The 19,048-nt window shown below is 40.0% G+C and overlaps 1 protein-coding gene across 8 annotated transcripts in view; it reads right to left on the bottom strand.

Annotated features, from left to right (window-relative positions):
* The window catches only part of Phc3 (polyhomeotic homolog 3), a 77,605-nt gene that overhangs the window by 47,800 nt on the left and 10,757 nt on the right, over nt 1–19,048 (bottom strand). For 5 of the 8 annotated variants that reach the window (XM_028872605.2, XM_028872606.2, XM_028872610.2 and 2 more), the window contains 3 exons: nt 17,866–17,943; nt 8,348–8,506; nt 6,213–6,311 (listed from right to left, as the gene is read on the bottom strand). In XM_028872605.2, coding sequence (XP_028728438.1) covers nt 6,213–6,311; nt 8,348–8,506; nt 17,866–17,943 — 336 coding nt within the window. The remainder of the gene's footprint in view (nt 1–6,212; nt 6,312–8,347; nt 8,507–17,865; nt 17,944–19,048) is intronic. The other 3 variants (XM_028872607.2, XM_028872609.2, XM_037206513.1) reach the window with 2 other exon arrangements.

The raw sequence follows: 19,048 nt of genomic DNA, 5'->3' as shown, positions 1-19,048 counted from the left end.
TGGCTCTGCCACACACGTGTTAGAAGCGGCCAGCTCTAAACGTGTTAGAGGGCAGTACTGTAAGACACTGACTCATCTAATCATCTGCTCCAGCATGATACTCATGAGAAGCATTTTCAGAAAGCTGTGAACATTGAAATTGTGTTACTGACCACTCACTGCCTTTGAAAACTGCCTTTTTTAAGCTAAAACATTATGCATAGCTCTGAAATGGGTCTATGTGATGCCCTATCTAAACTGGGGACATTCTACAAATAATTCTAAACTGAGAGAATTATCTGACTTCATCTCACTTGAGCTTATACCTTTCCAAATAGCAAGGCAGAAATGCTTCACCAAAAGCTGCATAGCTTCTTGCCTATCTGGAACATGCACCAAATACATTTAGTGCAAGCAGTGTCCTCAGAGGGTCAAAGGAAGCTCCAGCTGGACAAAGCTAATGGCATGCTGCCGAGTCTAACTTCTTTAGTTTCAGTGTGCTGACCGACTCCACTACACACCTCAGCTGTGCTGAAGGCTAATTGCCCGGTCCAAATGCCAAAACAGTGTCAACAGAAGGTAAATAAATGGTCACGTCAGGCAAGTTTCGATCAAGTCTATAGCTACTGTTCATGTGTGGAAATGAAGTAACTCCCCATTCCACCCCCAAAAAGACAGATGTACCAAAGGCTTGGGCCTAGCACAGGCAGTGCTCAGAGGTGGGTGAGGACTCCGCCTTCGTCGGTCGGCGGTTTAACTAGACAACGGACTGAAAATCTGCTAGACGATTAGGAGGGGTGGTCTGTAGAGGAGGGTGGCTGGAGAAAGTGGGTCACTAAGGGCATTTCTCTGAAGGAGATGTGGGCCCTGGTCCCTCCTGTCACTCTTTCTGCAAGTTAGCTCTCTCACACACTTCCTGCCACGACACTGCGCCTCTCCACCCCAGGAAAACAGCACTGGCCCGCCATGAACCAAAACCACAGGCCAAAATCAATTTCCCTCCTTTAAATTGTTTTTCTCCTTATTTGTCACAGCAACAAAAAGTGACTAATGCAACCACTGGAAAAACCTTCTTAGTGAGATCCTATGGAGCATCTTCTGATTTCCTTGCACATTTCCTATTGTGTGTCAACAAAGATTAGATACCATTAGTATTTAAGTTTCATACAAAAAGTAAAATGTAAGCCGGGCGGTGGTGGCGCACGCCTTTAATCCCAGCACTTGGGAGGCAGAGGCAGGCAGATCTCTGTGAGTTCAAGGCCAGCCTGGTCTCCAAAGCGTGTTCCAGGAAAGGCACAAAGCTACACAGAGAAACCCTTTCTCAAAAAACAAAAAAACAAAAAAAAAGTCAAATGTACTGTATTCCTTGGGTTGCCACTCAAAGCCCACAATGTAGGCCCAACCCAGGTTGACCCCACTTTCTCTTCTCCAGTCTACAATTCTTACACACCTGCCAACTGTTCTCACTGTTCCATAAACACACCATGTACTTCCTTCATTTGGGGCTCTTTGTTCTGGCTCTGCTTGCCTGAACATCATTTTTTCTCAAGTCATTATCCCAAGTCCAGTAACCCCTTCCCCCTCTCAGAAGAGCTTCCTGGAGTCCTTTATGAGACATTTCCTCCTTCCACCCCAGGATGTTTCCATGACATTTGAGTGAGACTAGCTTACACCACAACGTCCAGCTTATTTGTGCATTACTAACATACAATCTGTGAAATGCTGAGAGGAGATTCTAGCTAATGGTAGAGTCTTCAGCATTGACTTTTGCACTCCTAGCCATTCAGAACTATAAACACTGGAAACTCCCTAAGTCTGGGATATCCTCTTACATCTGATTTTAAAATCACATCGCATAGCCATTTGAAAGGTCATTTGGTTCCACTTACGGCTCTTATGCTAACACCAAAATCTGTTCCTACTTACTAACAAACTTCATCAAGCATCTTGGTAGAAGCACATTAAAATACCTCAGGAAAGACAGGGATGTAGCCAGGTGGGAGGGCATTTGCCTAGTCTGTACAAGGCCCTGGGTTCCATATCCAGTATGACAAGAGAAAAAAAAACAAAAAACTGTTATCAGGGACAGTGGCACAGTCCTATTATCACGGCACGAGGAGGCAGAGGCAGGAGGATAACAAACAAACACAAAGCCAGTCTAAGATACATAGTTAATTCTACCACAGTCTTGGCCACACAGCAAGACCTGACCCTCAAAATAAATGAATGAATGAATGAATGAATGAATGAATGAATGAATGAATAAACGAATAAGTAAAACAATAAACTCTCCCAGGAAGAACTACATAATAGAGAATATAACATTTTCCACAAATGATCCATGCAGTAGACCGTATAATAATGACAACCAAGAATAGACAATCTGAAAAACTTGAATGACTCCTTCCAGATGAAAAGCATCTCAACAGTACGTGAAGATTTGACAGATGAGCCCTAACCCTACACCACACCCATTCCTACAATGCTCTTGCTCTTTTCTGGAATCCTGGAAGACAATGCACATGCCTCCACAGTTAAGTATGATGTTGTGTTCTATATGAGCTTGTAGACTTTAACTAACCTGCTGCCATCTTCGATCAAATACCAACTTGAAGGAAATAAATTACAACGTAGAAACTACAACACAAAGGTAATACTTACTTACTACTGGAAAGACCACATATTAAGATTCTCAGGGTAGTTTCACTTTTGAGGAAAGAAAATCCATCCTGAGATGAGGAATAATGGGCATCCTAGCTTTAGTTTTCATTTCCCCTGAAACAAGCCTATGACTTTAGGAAAACTTGGACATCATGCACGAGGCAGTTTTGCTAACTTCACTCTAACATTTCTGATATATAATGAATATATCACTACCGAATATTCTCGGACTCTAGCACCCTCTCTTTGCAGTGAGGGGTGAATCAGTCTTGTGCTGGTCACAGCAGAGTGTTAGTTCCCAGCTTTTTAATGCAAAGAGCTCACTGCTCTTCAAATCAGCATTCCCCAGAATGCCCTTTGATAAGTAGGATTTCTTATCTTCCACAAACATCCTTTTTTGTGCCAGTCACGATGGCACACACCTTTAATCCCAGCACTTTGGAGGCAGAAGCAGATGGGTCTCTGTGAGTTCGAGGCCAGCTTGATCTATATATAGTTTTCTATATCAACCAGAAATATACAATGAGACTGTGTCTAAAAAAAGGACTTTTTACTGAGGAAAAATTAACTAATATACTGACTTTTGTAGTTTAAATTAGAACATTAAACTACAAATCTGATACTCTCAATTTTAAAAGACACAATTTTTTGAAACTACAGACTTAATTTTTTTTAAAACAGAAAAAAAAAAAAATGGACAGTGGTGGCTCACTTCTTTAGTCCTAGCACTCGGGAGGCAGAAGCAGGCAGATCTCTGAGTTCGAGGCCAGCCTGGTCTACAGAGTGAGTTCCAGAACAGCCACAGCTACACAGAGAAACTCTGTCTTGAAAAACCAAAAAAAAAATTTCAAAACCAACAGTCCTGAACCCGAAGTTGCATCTTTGTTGGTCAGCATCCCCACCACCGCCAGCCTCATGCTTTTGCCATTCAAAATCAGTGTTCACAGAGAGATCCCTCCAGTCCCCGCACAGCCACAGACCATAGACAGGTCACATCCAATACTAACTGCATTAAAGACTCATAAGAATGTTTTCATCATGAGAAACAGTAAGCAAATTGAGCTCCAGACCATATTAAAGAAAAACATTATCTCCTAAGCAGCTGGTTTATCGTGGAAACTATCAAACATTTAAATGGTTATTTATTATCTCTTCATTTCTAGCTTCTTGAAAGCTAAAAACTAAATGTGTGATTTGTCGTCACACAATGTCAAATAAAAACAGTAATCAGTAGACATGATATTTCATTATGTGGCAGGCACTGTGCTAAGTAGCTTCTGATTGCCTCATCTGCCCCTTATAACAACTGAGGTATCATTTCTAATATATAGTCAAGAAACTGGAGCTTAGCCAGGATAATTTTAAATTAGCATTTAGTGAGCCCTATCCAGCCAATTCTGTTAAGGAGCTGCAAAGGGCCAATTAGGAAAACTCTGAGTTTACCTGACCACAACCTTTATAACTAATACATGAAAATTAGTCTTTATTATTAAATATATCAATACACAGAGGTTCTATGAAAAAAATCAAAGAATATTAATTATTACTATATCATTTTGTTTGTTTGTTTTTCAAGACAGGGTTTCTATGTAGGCCTGGCTGTCTAGGAACTCACTTTGTAGAGCACGCTGGCCTGGAACTCACAGAGATCCACCTGCCTCTGCCTCCCGAATGCTGGGATTAAAGGTATGTGCCACCACACCCAGCTACTCTCATTTCTTACATTTATCGGAAAGCTGAAATATGAAATGAAAAATAAAATGTACCAGGTGACTCATGCCTGTACTTCCAGCAATGAGGAAGCTGAGACAAGAATATTGCCTCAAATTCAAGGTCTGGGAGGCAAACATCAAGTACCAGGCCATCCAAGGATAGTAGCAAAAAACTGTCTCAAAAAAGAAACTAAAAATATACCCCAAATGAACAAAAGATATTTTAAAATGTTTAATTAAATAAAAGGCCAAAGATGACCCAACACATTTATGTCCGTCATAAAATCCAAAACATTTACTATGAAAAACAACAAAATAGCATCACATAAAGTAATAGTTTACTCGATTATTTTAACTTGAAGTTTACTCAATCTAAGTGATTTTTATGAAATTTACTGAGCTACAGCTGCAACTGTACCATAAGTTTTACCCTCCTGTTTTGCCCCACAGTAGGTCAAATATTTGGAACCAATACACTAAACATCCAAGCAATACACTGAACATCCCTCCTAGTCAATTTTCCCTAGCTCTATTAACCTAATTTTTTCACTATGGAGTTTTCCCTTGTCTGGAATTTTAAAACTACAGAATCACAGAGGATGTACTTATTGTGTCTAGCTTCATTTTCTAGCCATAATGTTTATGGGATGTATCAGTGATTTGTTCTTTTCACTTTTGAGTACTATTCCACTGTATGATTGTAACACCATCTGTTTATACATTCAGTATTTAAAGAATATTTAGCTATTATAAACTATTGTATAGTGTCAGCCTTCATTTCAGCCACACAGATGAGCATATGATGATGCTCATTATGGTTCTGATCCATATCTGTAATGATCTATGACGTTGAACATTTTTATCATGAGCTCATTGGCCTTTTATATATTGTCTTTTTTTGTTTGTTTGTTGAGACCGAGTCTCACCATGTACTTCTGGCTGTCCTGAAACTCACTCTGTAGAACAGGTTGGCTACAAACTCACAGAGATCTATTTGCCACTGCCTCCTAAGTGCTGGGATTAAAAGCATGTACCACCACACCTGGCCTATGTGTCTTTTGTGAACTATCTCTTCATTTTTTTTCCATTTGTAACTGACCTTATGACCAATTATTAAACTATAGGCATTTTTTTTTTATAGTCTAGGTACAATCTTTGGTCAGACACATATATTGAGAATAGTTTTCCTCAGCCTGTAGCCTAGATACTCATTTTGTAATGATTCTTTAAAGAATAATTTTTAGTTTCATTAAGTGTAATTTATCACTATTTTTGTTTCTAGTTAACCTTTTTTGTGCCCTAAGAAGCTTCGCCCACCCTAGACTTGCAAAGACGCTGTCCTGCTTTCTTCTAGAAAGTTCAATTTTTTATTTTTCCCATTAGGCATACATTCTACTTTTAGTTTATTTTTGTGAATAAGAGAGAAGTTAAGGTTTATTTTTTTCCATAGTACCAAATAAAGTAATACTCTACTTAAGTTTTTAACTTCAAGTTTTGCCTGATTTAATTCATTTTTAAACTTAAAATTACCATCTACTTTGACTTATCTGTTATGTAACTGCTTGCAAAGGAAATCTCCAAAAACAATATAACTCACATAAGAAAGAAATCTGGTATACAGTAAAACTAAAAATACAGTGTCATTAACAAAACTTTCATTAACCTTGATGTTTGAACATCTAATAATCTAAATCTATGTTTAATTAGATTATCATCTCTACAAAACAAGCATGCTCTTGAAGTTCTCAGTGTTTTATGAATTTCACCTGAAAGGCACAGCAATGCACTCTGAAGAATGCAGTGGCCATCTCTCCACTGAGACCCAGACCTCCAGCACCACACTGGGACAGACAGTCTCACCTGAGCAGCTGCAGACTGACAGGAAGGTGACGGTGACGACGAGACAACGGGAATGTCAGACTGCACAGCAGCCACAGTGGTAGCGGGTGTGAAAATCAGCTGTACAGACAGAAAACCAAAAATAACACCCTAAGACTAAAGAACATGTCCCACACACGCTGTGTAGCAAGCAGGCAAGAGACTCAACTTTGTGACAGAGAGACAATGCCAGTTAGGACTACCTCCTAAGCAAAAGGCTTCACACGACAACAAAGTTGTGATCACAGAGCTCAAAAAAGTCATCAACAGCTTTGAAATAGCTCCCAATTCTGAGGGTAGGGGGAATCTACTCTAAGAAAAGAATGTGTTTGGTGAGATGAGATCCTCAAACCAAATTTTGTCCCAAATGGAAGCTACTGTCTCATGAGTCCTAAGATGGAAAATGAAAATAAAACTATGTTAGCAAACAGATTAATATAGAAACAGGAAAAGAAATACCAAAAAGTCTCTTCAGTCCACACAGTAACAGTGCCACATACTACACTACGATGTTTCTCAGCCACAAGGGACCGACTGTAGGACAAAGTAAGGTTGCTCTTGATGTTAACCCTGTTTGTAAAGGACTGTTTGTTCTAAATGTAAATGCTCGAATGTTAAAACAGAGCAAAACAACAAAGGAGAAAAACAATCTATACATCACTATCTTGTTTCAAACTTTTAATATTAAACAAGGGCCATTAATTTCTAAGACAATATAATCTACTCAATCTAACTGGATTTAGTAAATAATGATAGGTTTTAAGGAGTGTGTAAATACACTATTTTAAAGTCATTTCAAGAAGTACTCTCTACCTTCCTGCTATTTAAACTAAAATGATCAATTAGGGGACTTTTCTAATCTTGAACTTTACTGGTATGTATTAGCTATACAACCCTGGGTTTCACTGTGATTTCTCATGCATGCACACACAGAGTGATCATATTTACTATCCCTGCTCCTATTTACCACCACCTCCCCACCTTTCCTGAGCCCCTTATTTTCTCCAGCCCTTTTACATTTAATTCTTTACTCATTTACTGCATCGAAGTAAATTCACTAACAATTGTTCTTACTTCCGGTGCAGCCTGAAAGCACCCCACCCAGAAAGGAAGACACTCCTGTCTGAGCCGTATGAATCGCCCATTTTAAAGGCCAAAATCATCAAAAACAAAACAATTTCAAATGGTTCAAATCATATTATTAAAGAAAATTTCATGGGGGAAAAGTAATACAGAAGAAAAAGGTGATGTTTACAATTTGTGACTAAAGCTTGTGTCACATCCTCACTTCCTGCCAGAAATAGGACTGAAAACTTTCTTTCCAGTTTTCAATGAACAAATAGGGATCAGTACAGATTCAGTTCATTGGTCAAAATCTGCATATTAAGCAAGCTGAAGATGATTGAGAAGATGCTTGTCTAGTGTTCATGAAGCCCTGGTTTCAATTCCTAGTACTGCAAAATTAACTAATTAAATAAATATAATTACACCAAAACATTTGCCTCACTGTAAAAAATTATGTCAGTCAATGTCTACAAGCCTTAAGGTTCAGCAATTAAGTCAGGAAATCAGTAGGTACCTAGTTACAGAATTATCAATTAACATTCCTATACTAATAAAAGCGGAAGTACACATAAGAACGCCTCCTTACAGAATCTGAGACAGTGACAACCAAAGCTATGGATCATCTGAAAAACAACGATCCAATCCAGATTCCAGAAGGTCCTTGGACATAAATTCTTTCTTATAGTTAAAAACTAAGTTTTTAATGTTTCCACTATTTCCTCAAATCATCAATGTCAACAGAATAAATGACTTCTGTATCACTGTAAGTACTAAAACTGTAAGATGGCATCAGTTAGAAAAAGCTTTTCAATTGTGGAGATGTGAAAACGAGAAAAAAAGTTTTTAAAATCATAACATAATTAAAAAATATTGTTACCAAGAAGGCATATTAATTCAAGGTGGAACTTTTATGCATTTTTCTTAGTATCACACACACACACTCACTTGTTAAATACTGCTTAAGTACTAAAAATGCTTCATTGCATCAAATCCAGAAACATTTGAGGTCTCCAGTGCCTTAGACCCTGAAGAGCTGCTGTCTTTTATCTTACCATCTGAGCTCGGAGATACATTTGAGCTTGGCTGGCTGTTAATGTAGGGGAAGTACTCCCTAGTAACATCGTCTGTTGGGTAATACTGCCGCTGGTAGAACTGGAAGCCTGGGAGCGATTCATCAACTGAGCAGGTGTAGGAGAAGTAGAGAGGTTGATCTAAGGAAGAACATAACATAACAGGTCATGTTTCCATGTTTTGCCTCCATAGTCTCAACTTTACCAACCTGAAGCAAGGCAATCAATGGTAGAAACCTCAAGGACAGTCCCTGACCTTTGACAGAACCCTTCACTTTGGACAACTATTTGCATGTAAGCACACAGCATAGACTGCTTACTAACTGGAACAACTTTCAAACATATCCACACTTCAGTAAGACTTCTAGCATCTTAAAAATGCCATTGCTTCTATCTGCCCACAATCAGGGCTAATGTCCAATTGCTTTACTATTCCACAGAGTGACTTTAAAATTCTAATTTTAAGACATTGTTTTGTCACACTGTCACACGTTGAGAAGCTCCTGAAGTAAACAAAAATTAAAACACAAATAATCCATTTATATATTAAAAAAGCATGCACGTAACATAAAATTACTTCAATGTTTTAACTTAAAAGCTCTGAAAACAGAAGAAAACACAATTGCTATCTGTTAAACAGATGGAAAAATCCTGAATATTGGCTACAAAATTAATGTATAAACATTTTAAAGTTTAAAGTCATGCTTAAGAATTAATTAGATACCAAGTGAGTCCCAGGAAAGGCGCAAAGCTACACAGAGAAACCCTGTCTCAAAAAACCAAAAAAAAAAAAAAAAAAAAAAAAAAGAATTAATTAGAGCTGGGCGGTGGTGGTGCACGCCTTTAATCCCAGCACTCGGGAGGCAGAGCCAGGCGGATCTCTGTGAGTTCGAGGCCAGCCTGGGCTACCAAGTAAGTCCCAGGAAAGGCGCAAAGCTACACAGAGAAACCCTGTCTCGGAAAAAAAAAAAAAAAAAGATTAATTAGAAAGCAGATGTAGTGACTCATGTAATTCAGCACTCAAGAGGCTAAGGAAGGAGGCTTGTGAGGTAAAGGCCAGCCCTGGGCTACCGAGTAAGCTCCAGGCCAACCTGGGGTACATGAGATCTGGTCTAAACAAAAAGAAAGAAAAAACAAATAGTATGGGGCTGAATGGGTGGCACAAGCTTGTAATTCCAGCATTAGAAAGGCTGAGGCAGGAGGACTGTCAGTTCATGGTGAGTCTGAGCTAAGCTATACTTCAAGTTCCTGGCCAGCCTGAGCTACATAACAAGATCCTAGCACAAAGAAAGGTTAGTGTTTAATCTAATAAATCCCTGGAAAATACATTAGAACCTGTCAACTTGCTTGGATCTATGAAGGGAAAATGGAAAGGAGGAGGTGGAGAAACAGTGAAGAAAGAGATATATACATCCTTTCTCATCTTTCCAAGTCCTATCATGCTCTTGTATCATCCACTCTTTTTTTTTCCTCCCGACCCCCCCTCCCCCCGAAACAGAGTTTCTCTGTGTGTATCCCTGGCTGTCCTGGAACTCACTCTGTAGACCAGGCTGGCCTCGATCTCAGAGATCCACCTGCCTTGGCCTCCTGAGTGCTGGGATTAAAGGCGTATGCCACCGCCACCTGGCCTATATCATCCATTCTTAAATAATTTCAGAGAAAAACCTAACTCAAGCCCAACTTAAATCCTTTTTGTGGACCAAAAGTAGAAAACAAAATTAACAAATAGTTTATTAGACTTCTGATTCAGGAAGAGAATACACATTCATGTGCTCAAAGACACTCTCGGAACTGCTCAATTGACTTGAAATGAGAATGGAGTTAAAATACCCAAGGGAGTAGGGGAGGGAAATGCTCAGACGTCAGTAAAAAATGCAAACCCAGACATGTAAGCAACAGCTGACACCAAGGTACCTCTAGGTTCATTAAGCCTAGAAAAATGGAATGTCCACGTCAGCCTATTATATGGTAAAGCTGGAAGTGAAATTCCTATTTGAGACAAGATCCTGAGAAAAGCTGATCAATATGTGAAAAGATCCACTGGTATACTCTGAGAAGCAGCTCAGACATATTCCGGCCCTGACATAATGGAAAGGTGGAGGGAGACACCTATGAGAATCAAAATTTCAGGCGTTTACTATGTGTGGGCATGAAATCCAAAACACTCCCTGCATAGCCCCTTTACAATCCAGTACATTAACGTTTGATGGGACAAAATGGTAAAGCAGGGCTCTCCAGCAATCTTCCACCAGAGGAAACATCAACTTGAAGTATCTGCACATGAAACTCCCTTCATAAGACCCAGGTGAGACACACAGGAGATGGTCACAGCACAGTAAGAAAAGATGTTGTTGAAGAGAAGGAACCCTTTATATTTCCTGTGTTACCCTCCCCCAGCCCCAGGCAGACTCTCCCAACTCCTAATTCTAGGCTGGTACCCACTAAATCTTTCAACCTGCTCTTGCCCTAGATAGGCCTCAAACTCTGTGATATGGACTGGCATTTAGTTGCCAGCAAAGACTTGAATTGCATACAAACCTCAGGAGCAGAGATGGGAGCAGGCACTCGGGGCCAGTGCTGCATCAGTCACAAGGACCGGAGATTCCAGCCCAGGGCTAAGCCATTTCTGGAAACCGCAGGCTATCAGCCCAGACTGCATTTTCAAGTTATCTGTCATTTGAAGTCCACAGATCCCTGTTTTGCTTGGTTAGTTTTTCCCTTGATGTTGGTTTTGGGTTTTGTTTTTGTTGTTGTTGATTGTTTGTTTGTTTTTCTTTCTTCTTCAATGTATTATTCAGTTCCAGGACTTGTGCTGGATTTTTTGTTTTAAATTTTAATCTGTTAACTTTCTCTGATGAAATCTTTGAATTGGTTTTCTGTATTCAAAGTTTTCAGTTTTCTCAAAGCAGCTACCTGAAATTCTTTGTTAGGTGGTTCACATACTCTATCTTGCTAGGGCCAGTAGTGGGTGACCTTTGTCCCTTTACTGTGTCACGGCTCTCTGGACTTTTCCCTGCCTACCCCTAGGTCTGAACCTTGCTACTTCTGTTTCTGTTTGTAGATAAAGTAGGTATTTGTTTTCAGTCCTTGTAGTCTGGCATGCCAGGCAAGTACTCTATAATCAAGTTGCACTTTCAGGCTTAATAACTAAAATTCTGAAAACAATCATCCTTGTTTTAAAATTTCTTTAAAAAGTACTTAATACAATACTCTTGTTAAAATAATTACAAAAGGTATGAAATAGAAATTTTCAGGCATACTAAGGATTCAAGTTTATTACCAATGTGCTCACTACAAGTAAGATGTCAGAAGACATCCCACCAAACATAATGCTCATCATAATGGCCTTTGACTATCTACTTGTCTATATCTTTAGTGTGCTCTAAAAAAATCTTTGTTTTTTTGAATTTTTGATACTCAATACTGTGCCTGACAGCACATTAAAAAGTCATAAACACAGGCTGGAGAAGGAATTCAATCAGTAAAGTGCTTGTCACACAAGGACTGGTACCTGAGTTTGGTCCCAGCAACAACATAAAAGGTGGCACACATCTATAATCTCAGCACTGGGCAGGCAGAGAGAGGAGGATCCCTGGGACTTGCCTGATGGCTACAGTGAGGCAGGCAAGGAGCTCCAGGTTCAATTAACGACCCTGTCTCCAAAATGAAAACAAAATATGATCACAACAGACACCCTCTGTGGACTTCAGTCTTCCACGCACAAGGATGAATGCACACACCCAAAAGTACTGGAACAGATTCTTCTCCTAAGTGTAGAAGACTAACACAGAATCCAACATAATAATGACACCTGAAACTGAGCTGTTTCAGAATGAGCTCTGAAAACTTTTTTCTAAAAACATCCCGTATAAGACTAATGTATGTATTACAATCCCCTCAAATCTTTCCTGTTCACCACCATGCTAGTTAAGAAAAGGAAGCCAATTTTCACTTGATTATATACTTAAATACTTTCTGTGTCTAGGTATAATTCTTCAAATGAATATTGCTGTCCATAAAAGAAGGGTCTGTAACTCATGTGCATACTCAAGACAACTAGCACCAATTAAATGCTGAACAATAGATAATTCACTGCCTTCCCATAAGCACCACCTGAAAATCTCATTATTACTAGGTCAAAATCAGACCCTCTTCTATTGCCCAATTTCAGACAATGGGACTGTATCCTAAAAGAATTCTGTTTGCAGATAAACTACTTGCAACAATAAAAAGCCTATATTACAATTATCTATTGTATATTCTAGCTTATGCTCATTATTCCTACCATTCACCCTTCAATGAAACAGACACATATTTTTATCATACATGTAAACTGTGGTAGTTTGAATGAAAATGCCCCCATAGGCTCACAAGGATTGGCACTATTGAGAGGTGTGGCCTTGATGGAGGAAGTGTGTCACTGGAGGTAGGTTTTGAGGTCTCAAAAGCTCAAGCCAGACCTAGTGTGTCTTGTTCTCTTCCTGTACCCTGTGGATCCAGATGTAGAACTCTCAGCTACCTCTTCAGCACCATGTCTGCCTGTACACCACTGTACTTCCTATCATAACGATAATGGACTAAACCTCTGAACTGTAAACCAACCCCAATTAAATGTTTTCCTTTATAGGCGTTGTCAAGGTCATCATGTCTCTTTAAAGCAATAGAACACTAAGACAAACTATTTAAGAAGCCCTGAAAGAGTCATGAATTAACATCTAAATCACTGGTACTCAAACTATTTAATGAAATCCTCTCTTCAAAAACAATATTATTGAAAATTTAAAAACCGATCTATCTGGATAACTTTAAGATCCAAAGCCTGGTCTAAGTCTACAATAAGAAACACCACAACCCAACAACTTGAGCAACAGAAATGTAGGACAGAGACTGTGCTCATTGGTAGAGCTGTGTAAGGCATGTATGAAGGCCTGTATTCAGTTCCCAGCACCACAAACTTTAAAAACAGAAATTTGTTTTTCATAGTTGTGGGGAGTATGGGAGTCCAAATCAAAGTGCTGGCCCATCAAGTTTCTGGTGTAGGCTCTCTTCTTAGCTAGCAGCCTGCTACCTTCTCCTAAACACTCCCATGCTAGAGAGATCACCGGCAACTTTTCCCTTTGATAGATAGCAATTCTCTCATATGAGAGCTCCACCCTAAAGACCTCATTTAAATCAGTTCACTACAGAGTCTATTTCTAGTATAGAAACATGGATTGGGTTTTCAACATGAATTCTGGGAAGACTCAATTCAGTTCATATCATCGTTTACTGAATCTTCTCTCTTTAATCTAAATTTAGGGATATCTGGATGAAGAAAAACTAGAAAATCTAAATAGACAATATTGCAAAAGCTTGGAGTACAGGCAAGTTAAATGGCTTGCTTGCTCTAAGTTACATCACTGGCCACTTACAGAGTTTAACATGAAAACCCACGTCCATTCACTCAAGGTTTCATAACTGGGTATTCTCAAAACCCGAATTTTCTTTTTAAAAAGATTTATTTTTAATTATGTATACATGTAGGGGGTAGAAGGGGACTGCAGGTGTATGCAGTGCCTTCAGAGGCCAAAAGAAGACATCAGATCCCCACGCCCAGGAGTAGCCAGTCTACATAAAAGGAACTCAGTAGTATTTATGTGGACTTTTTGTTTCATTTTGCTTTGTTTTTTCTTTTTTAATTTTTGGTCTTTTGTTCGCTTGATTTTCATTTTGTGGGTTTGTTTTTAGGGTTTTATTGTTGTTGTTGTTGTTTGTCATACTTCTTGTTTGGGGTTGGTTTTTTTTTTTTTTTTTTTTGGAAAGAGAGAACATAAAGTTGAGTGGCTAAGGACGCAGGGAGGGTCTACAAGGACTTGGAAGACAGGAAAAACAAGATCAAAAACCTCAGCGTAGGCTGGGAGATGGTGGCACACGCCTTTAATCCAAGCACTGGGAGGCAGAGGCAGGTGGATCTTTTTGAGTTCGAGGCCAGCCTGGTCTTCAAAGTGAGTTCCAGGATAGGCTCCAAAGCAATACAGAGAGACCCTGTCTTGAAAAAAAAAAAAAAAAAAAGACCTCAGCATAATAAAACCAGACACATTGCCCAGCACTCGGGAGGCAGAGGCAGGCGGATCTCTATGAGTTCAAGGCCAGCCTGGTCTATAGAGCAAATTCCAGGAACAGCCAGGGCTACACAGAAAAATCCTATCTTGAAAAAAAAACAGACACATTGAACCTGATAGAAGAGAAAGTAGGGAATAGCCTTGAATACACTATCACAAGAGACAACTTCCTGCACTTAACACTAATAGCACAGACACTAAGATCAACAATTAATAAATGGGACCTCATGAAACTGAACAGCTTCTGTAAGGCAAGGACACTGTCAAAAGGACAAAACGGAAGCCTACAAAATGGGAAAAGATCTTTACCAACTCCACAACTGATAGAGAACTAATATCCAAAATATATAAAAAACTCAAACTAGATATCAAAAAACCAAATAATCCAATTAAAAATGGAGTACTGATCTAAACACAGAATTCTCAAAAGATGAATCTCAAAAGGCTGAGAAACAAAGAAATGTTCAACATCCTTAGCCATCAGGGAAATGCAAATCAAAACTACTGTGACATTCCATCTTTGTTGGAGTCCACTAGGTTTCCTAGTGGCTGTACCCAGCAGGCCTGCATAAGAGGATGATTGGACCACGGGCCGAGCACCAGGTATTTGTAAGGGTCTACATTTGGCTGTAACTAGCAAGGGGGAGGTCCTTTGCCCCTCCCCTTGGCATTGTTATAAATAGCCCTTTGGAATAAATCTCTGGGATGGTGGATAAGGACCCAGGCCCACCTGAGGCTATCCTGTGTTTCTGTTTCTCTCCCTTCTTTATTTCTACCTAAGTCTCTTATCCCTCCTTCTTCAAGAGTCCCTGGGGTAAATAAATGTGGGAGCTGGTCTCCCGCACAATCTTACACCTGTCAGAATGGCTAAGATCAATAACACAAGTTATAGCTCATGTTGATGAGGATGTGGAGCAAGGGAAACACTCCTCCATTGCTGGTGGGAATGCAACTTGTACAGCCATTATGGAAACCAATATGGCAGTTCCTCCGAAAACTGAGAATTGATCTATCTCAAGATCCAGCTATACCCAAAGGACACTCTACCTTACCACAAGGGCACTTGCTCAACTATGTTCATTGTGGCTTTATTCAAAATAGCCAGAAACTAAAAATAACCTAGATGTCCCTCAACTGAAGAATGAATAAAGAAAATGGGTAAATTTACACAATTGAGTATTAAGCTGATAAAAAAAAAAAAAAAGACATTACGAAATTTGGAGGCAAATGGAACTAGAAAAAATATGATCCCGAGTGAGGTAACCCAGCACCAGAAAGACAAACATGGTATGTACTCACTTATAAGAGGACATTAGCTGTTAAGTAAGTGATAATCAAGCTACAATCCAGAGACCCAAGGAGGTTAGGTAAGGACGAGGGCTCTGGAGAGACACATGGATCTCCCTGGGAAGAGGAAATAGAATAGGTTTTTGAGGGTGCACTGGGTGTAGGTGGGGACAGCAGGAGGGATCAAGGAGAGAGTGTGAGGAGAGACAGCTGAAATTGGGGGTATTTGGGGGAAGAGTGTGGAAACATAGTACAGTAGAAACTTCCTGGAATCTAAGGAGAACTCCTAGTAATGAAGGATGTGGAGTCTGAACTGGCCATCTTCTGTAACCAGGCAAGGCTTCCAGTGGTGGGACTGGGCTGCATTCTCAGCTGAGTTGTTGCTGAGGAGGTCCCATGGAGATCCCTACACAACCCAGGCAGATGCTAGAACAGAGGGTTGCTCTCCAAAACCCCGACGGGGCGAGGGTGTTGTTAAGACAACACCCTCACATCTCATGAATACAGAGAGGTCAAAGTGGTGCCTGCATGGAGCCTTCACCCTACATTCTAGTCTTTGGTATGGGAAGGTATTCTGCAGGCTACGGAAAGAAAAACCTGGACACCAACCCATTAACAAAACTTTCCACCTACAACCTGCCATGCCTGCAAGATGTACCGGGGCAATGATGGCTCAGAATTTACAGAAGTGGCCAACCAATGTCTGGTTTAACTTGAGGCCCATGCCACAAGAGCATGCCCTCACCCTATAGTGCCTAGATGGCCAGGAATTGGAGACTGGCTAGCCCAGAGATATAGGGAGGAACCAAACATGACTGATGAGAAAAAAAAAAAGCAATGAAATGATTCCTGCTATTCTCATAGAATGGTGCCTTGTCCCGTCTTCATAGAGCCTTTCTCTGTAGCAGATAAGAGTGGGTGCAGAGACCCACAGTCAGACATTATGCAGAGTGTCTAAATTAGAGGTCTCCATCCGGTTGGGACCCATCCCCATCTTGGGAAACCAAGCAGAAGAGGGGAGAAAAGATTGTTAGGAGTCAGAGGGGATGGAGGACACCAGGAGAACATGAGTAGATTGCCACCTAATAACTCATTGCCCATTATTACTTCCTAGAGACTTCTGTTACCACAAGCTGTCTCTGCTGTGGGATATTTGAACACTGTGTAAGGATATATTATTGCTGTGACTGGTTTAATAAAGAGCTGAACGGCTAATAGCTGGGCAGGAGGTATAAGTGGGAATTCTAGGAAGAAAGAGAGGAAGTAGATGAATCTCGGCACAGGAAAGACACTAGGGAACAAGTTGGACTCACAGAATGGAAGAAAGGTAAAAGCCTTGTGGCAAAATGTAGATTAAAATAAGGGGATTCATTTAAGTTGTAAGAGCTAGTGGGACAAGCCTAAGCTAAGGCTGAGCTTTCATAATTAAAGTCTCCATGTCATTATTTGGGAACTGGTGGCCCAGAAAAAAATCCAACTACATGTCTCTCTACTGAGTTTTGTTAAGTGATGCTGACCACTGTAATGTGCTTCTGGTCAAATCACTCGTGGAACAGCTAGCTACCCAGAACAGTAAACAAAATAGACATGATGTTATTTTTACCTGACATCTACCCCTTCATACTTCTTTTACCCAACCAGCCACTCAGTTTTGGCATACTCCTGTCTGGCTTAGGACAAGTAGTACTAATTATGTCATTTAAAAATACATTCACTTGGAATTATAGTTTCTGTAAGTACCTCACACATAAAATCATGAGAAAAACCACTTTTTTGTTTGTTTTGGTTTTGGTTTTTTTTTTTTCGAGACAAGATTTCTCTTTGTAACCCTGGCTGTCCTGGAACTCACTATATAGATCATGCTGGCCTTGAATTCACAAAGATCCACCTGCCTCTGCCTTCAGAGTGCTGGAATTAAAGGTGTGTGCCACCACTGCCCAGCAAAATAAGCCTTTTTAAAAAAAACTCCAATCTTCAAAAGTTATATCTCCAACCTTCTTACTCCCATTTCCAGATACTCATTAATTAAATAGCAGCTTCATAAATAACAAGTTTCCTTTTGGAAAACAACAATAAAATTTTTAAATGCAGGAGAAACTTTAGGATACTTACAGATGTCTGAGACATACTTGACTGTTGTGTGACACTTCCTGTAGGGGATGTAGATGGTCTTCCACTGGACAAACTTGCCTAAAATAATAAAACTATTGTAATATGTCTGTAAAAACATAAAGTTAAAAGCTCCCTTGAGGGGGAAAAAAACAAACACTTCCTTGAGCCACAATAATAATACAAAACTACAATAAAAATGCTCAAGTCTATGTATGAAACAAATCATTTCACATTCAACATGGCTTGACCCTGGCCATTTTTTCTTTTTTTTTTTAAAGAAAAAGCAAAGCTGAAAAGCAAAAACAAAGGCCCCACTGGCTAGTCTTATTTCTACATTTCTGTATGTATTTACTTTGTGTTACTGTATACATGTGCTTCACAGAACACAGCTTCTACCATCTGGGTCCAGGGAGGAAACTCAGTTCGTCAAACTTGTTGCCAAGCTTAGGAGCAGGTGCCTTTACCCTCTAAGCCATCTCAAAGACCTAATCTTGTCTTATTAGCTGCACTCTCATGTGCATTATGTTGGTACACTGTCATATGCTGTCTGAGCTCACTGAGTAGCTGGTACTAGAAATGGAACTGCCCCCCACAAACTTCAGCCCCAAGCATGTCCATTACGTCTGTGTTACTGAGACCCCTTGTCTGGGGTGGGCTGGACTCACTAACTCTGTGACATGAGGAGAGAAAGAAGCAAAACAGCCCCAGAGTAAAACCCATCCAGTGTTCTTATGTCTACCCCATGAAATAAAAGTGCCTGTACTGGGCTGGAAAGATAGCTCAGTAGTGAAGAGAGCTACTCCTGCAGATGGAGTAGAGCTGGAGTCCTAGCATCCATGGAAAGTGGCTCACAACTGCCTGTAACTGCAACTCCAGGGGATCCAATGACCTCTTCTGGCCTCCACAGGCACTAGCATACAGGTGTGCATACAAACACACACATACACATAAATAAATAATAAAATCTTTAAATAAGTAAATAATAAAGCAAAAGGGAAAGAAAATCTGGAAGTTTGGCTGAGGGGGAAGGGGTGTGGGTGGAGCTCAACCACGCAGAGAAAGCTCAACTGGAAACTCTAGACGACTTCCTCACTTCTCTGTTGGTTTTTGCTGGAGGTTGTAAGCACCAATGTGATGATGTTATCTCTATACACTGCTACGCATTCTACTTGGAAGAATTTTA

The sequence above is a fragment of the Peromyscus leucopus genome, chromosome 6, assembly GCF_004664715.2.
Source record: "Peromyscus leucopus breed LL Stock chromosome 6, UCI_PerLeu_2.1, whole genome shotgun sequence".
Classification (NCBI taxonomy): Eukaryota; Metazoa; Chordata; class Mammalia; order Rodentia; family Cricetidae; genus Peromyscus; species Peromyscus leucopus.
Note: the sequence above shows the minus strand (reverse complement) of the source record. Positions and strands in the feature narration are given on the sequence as shown.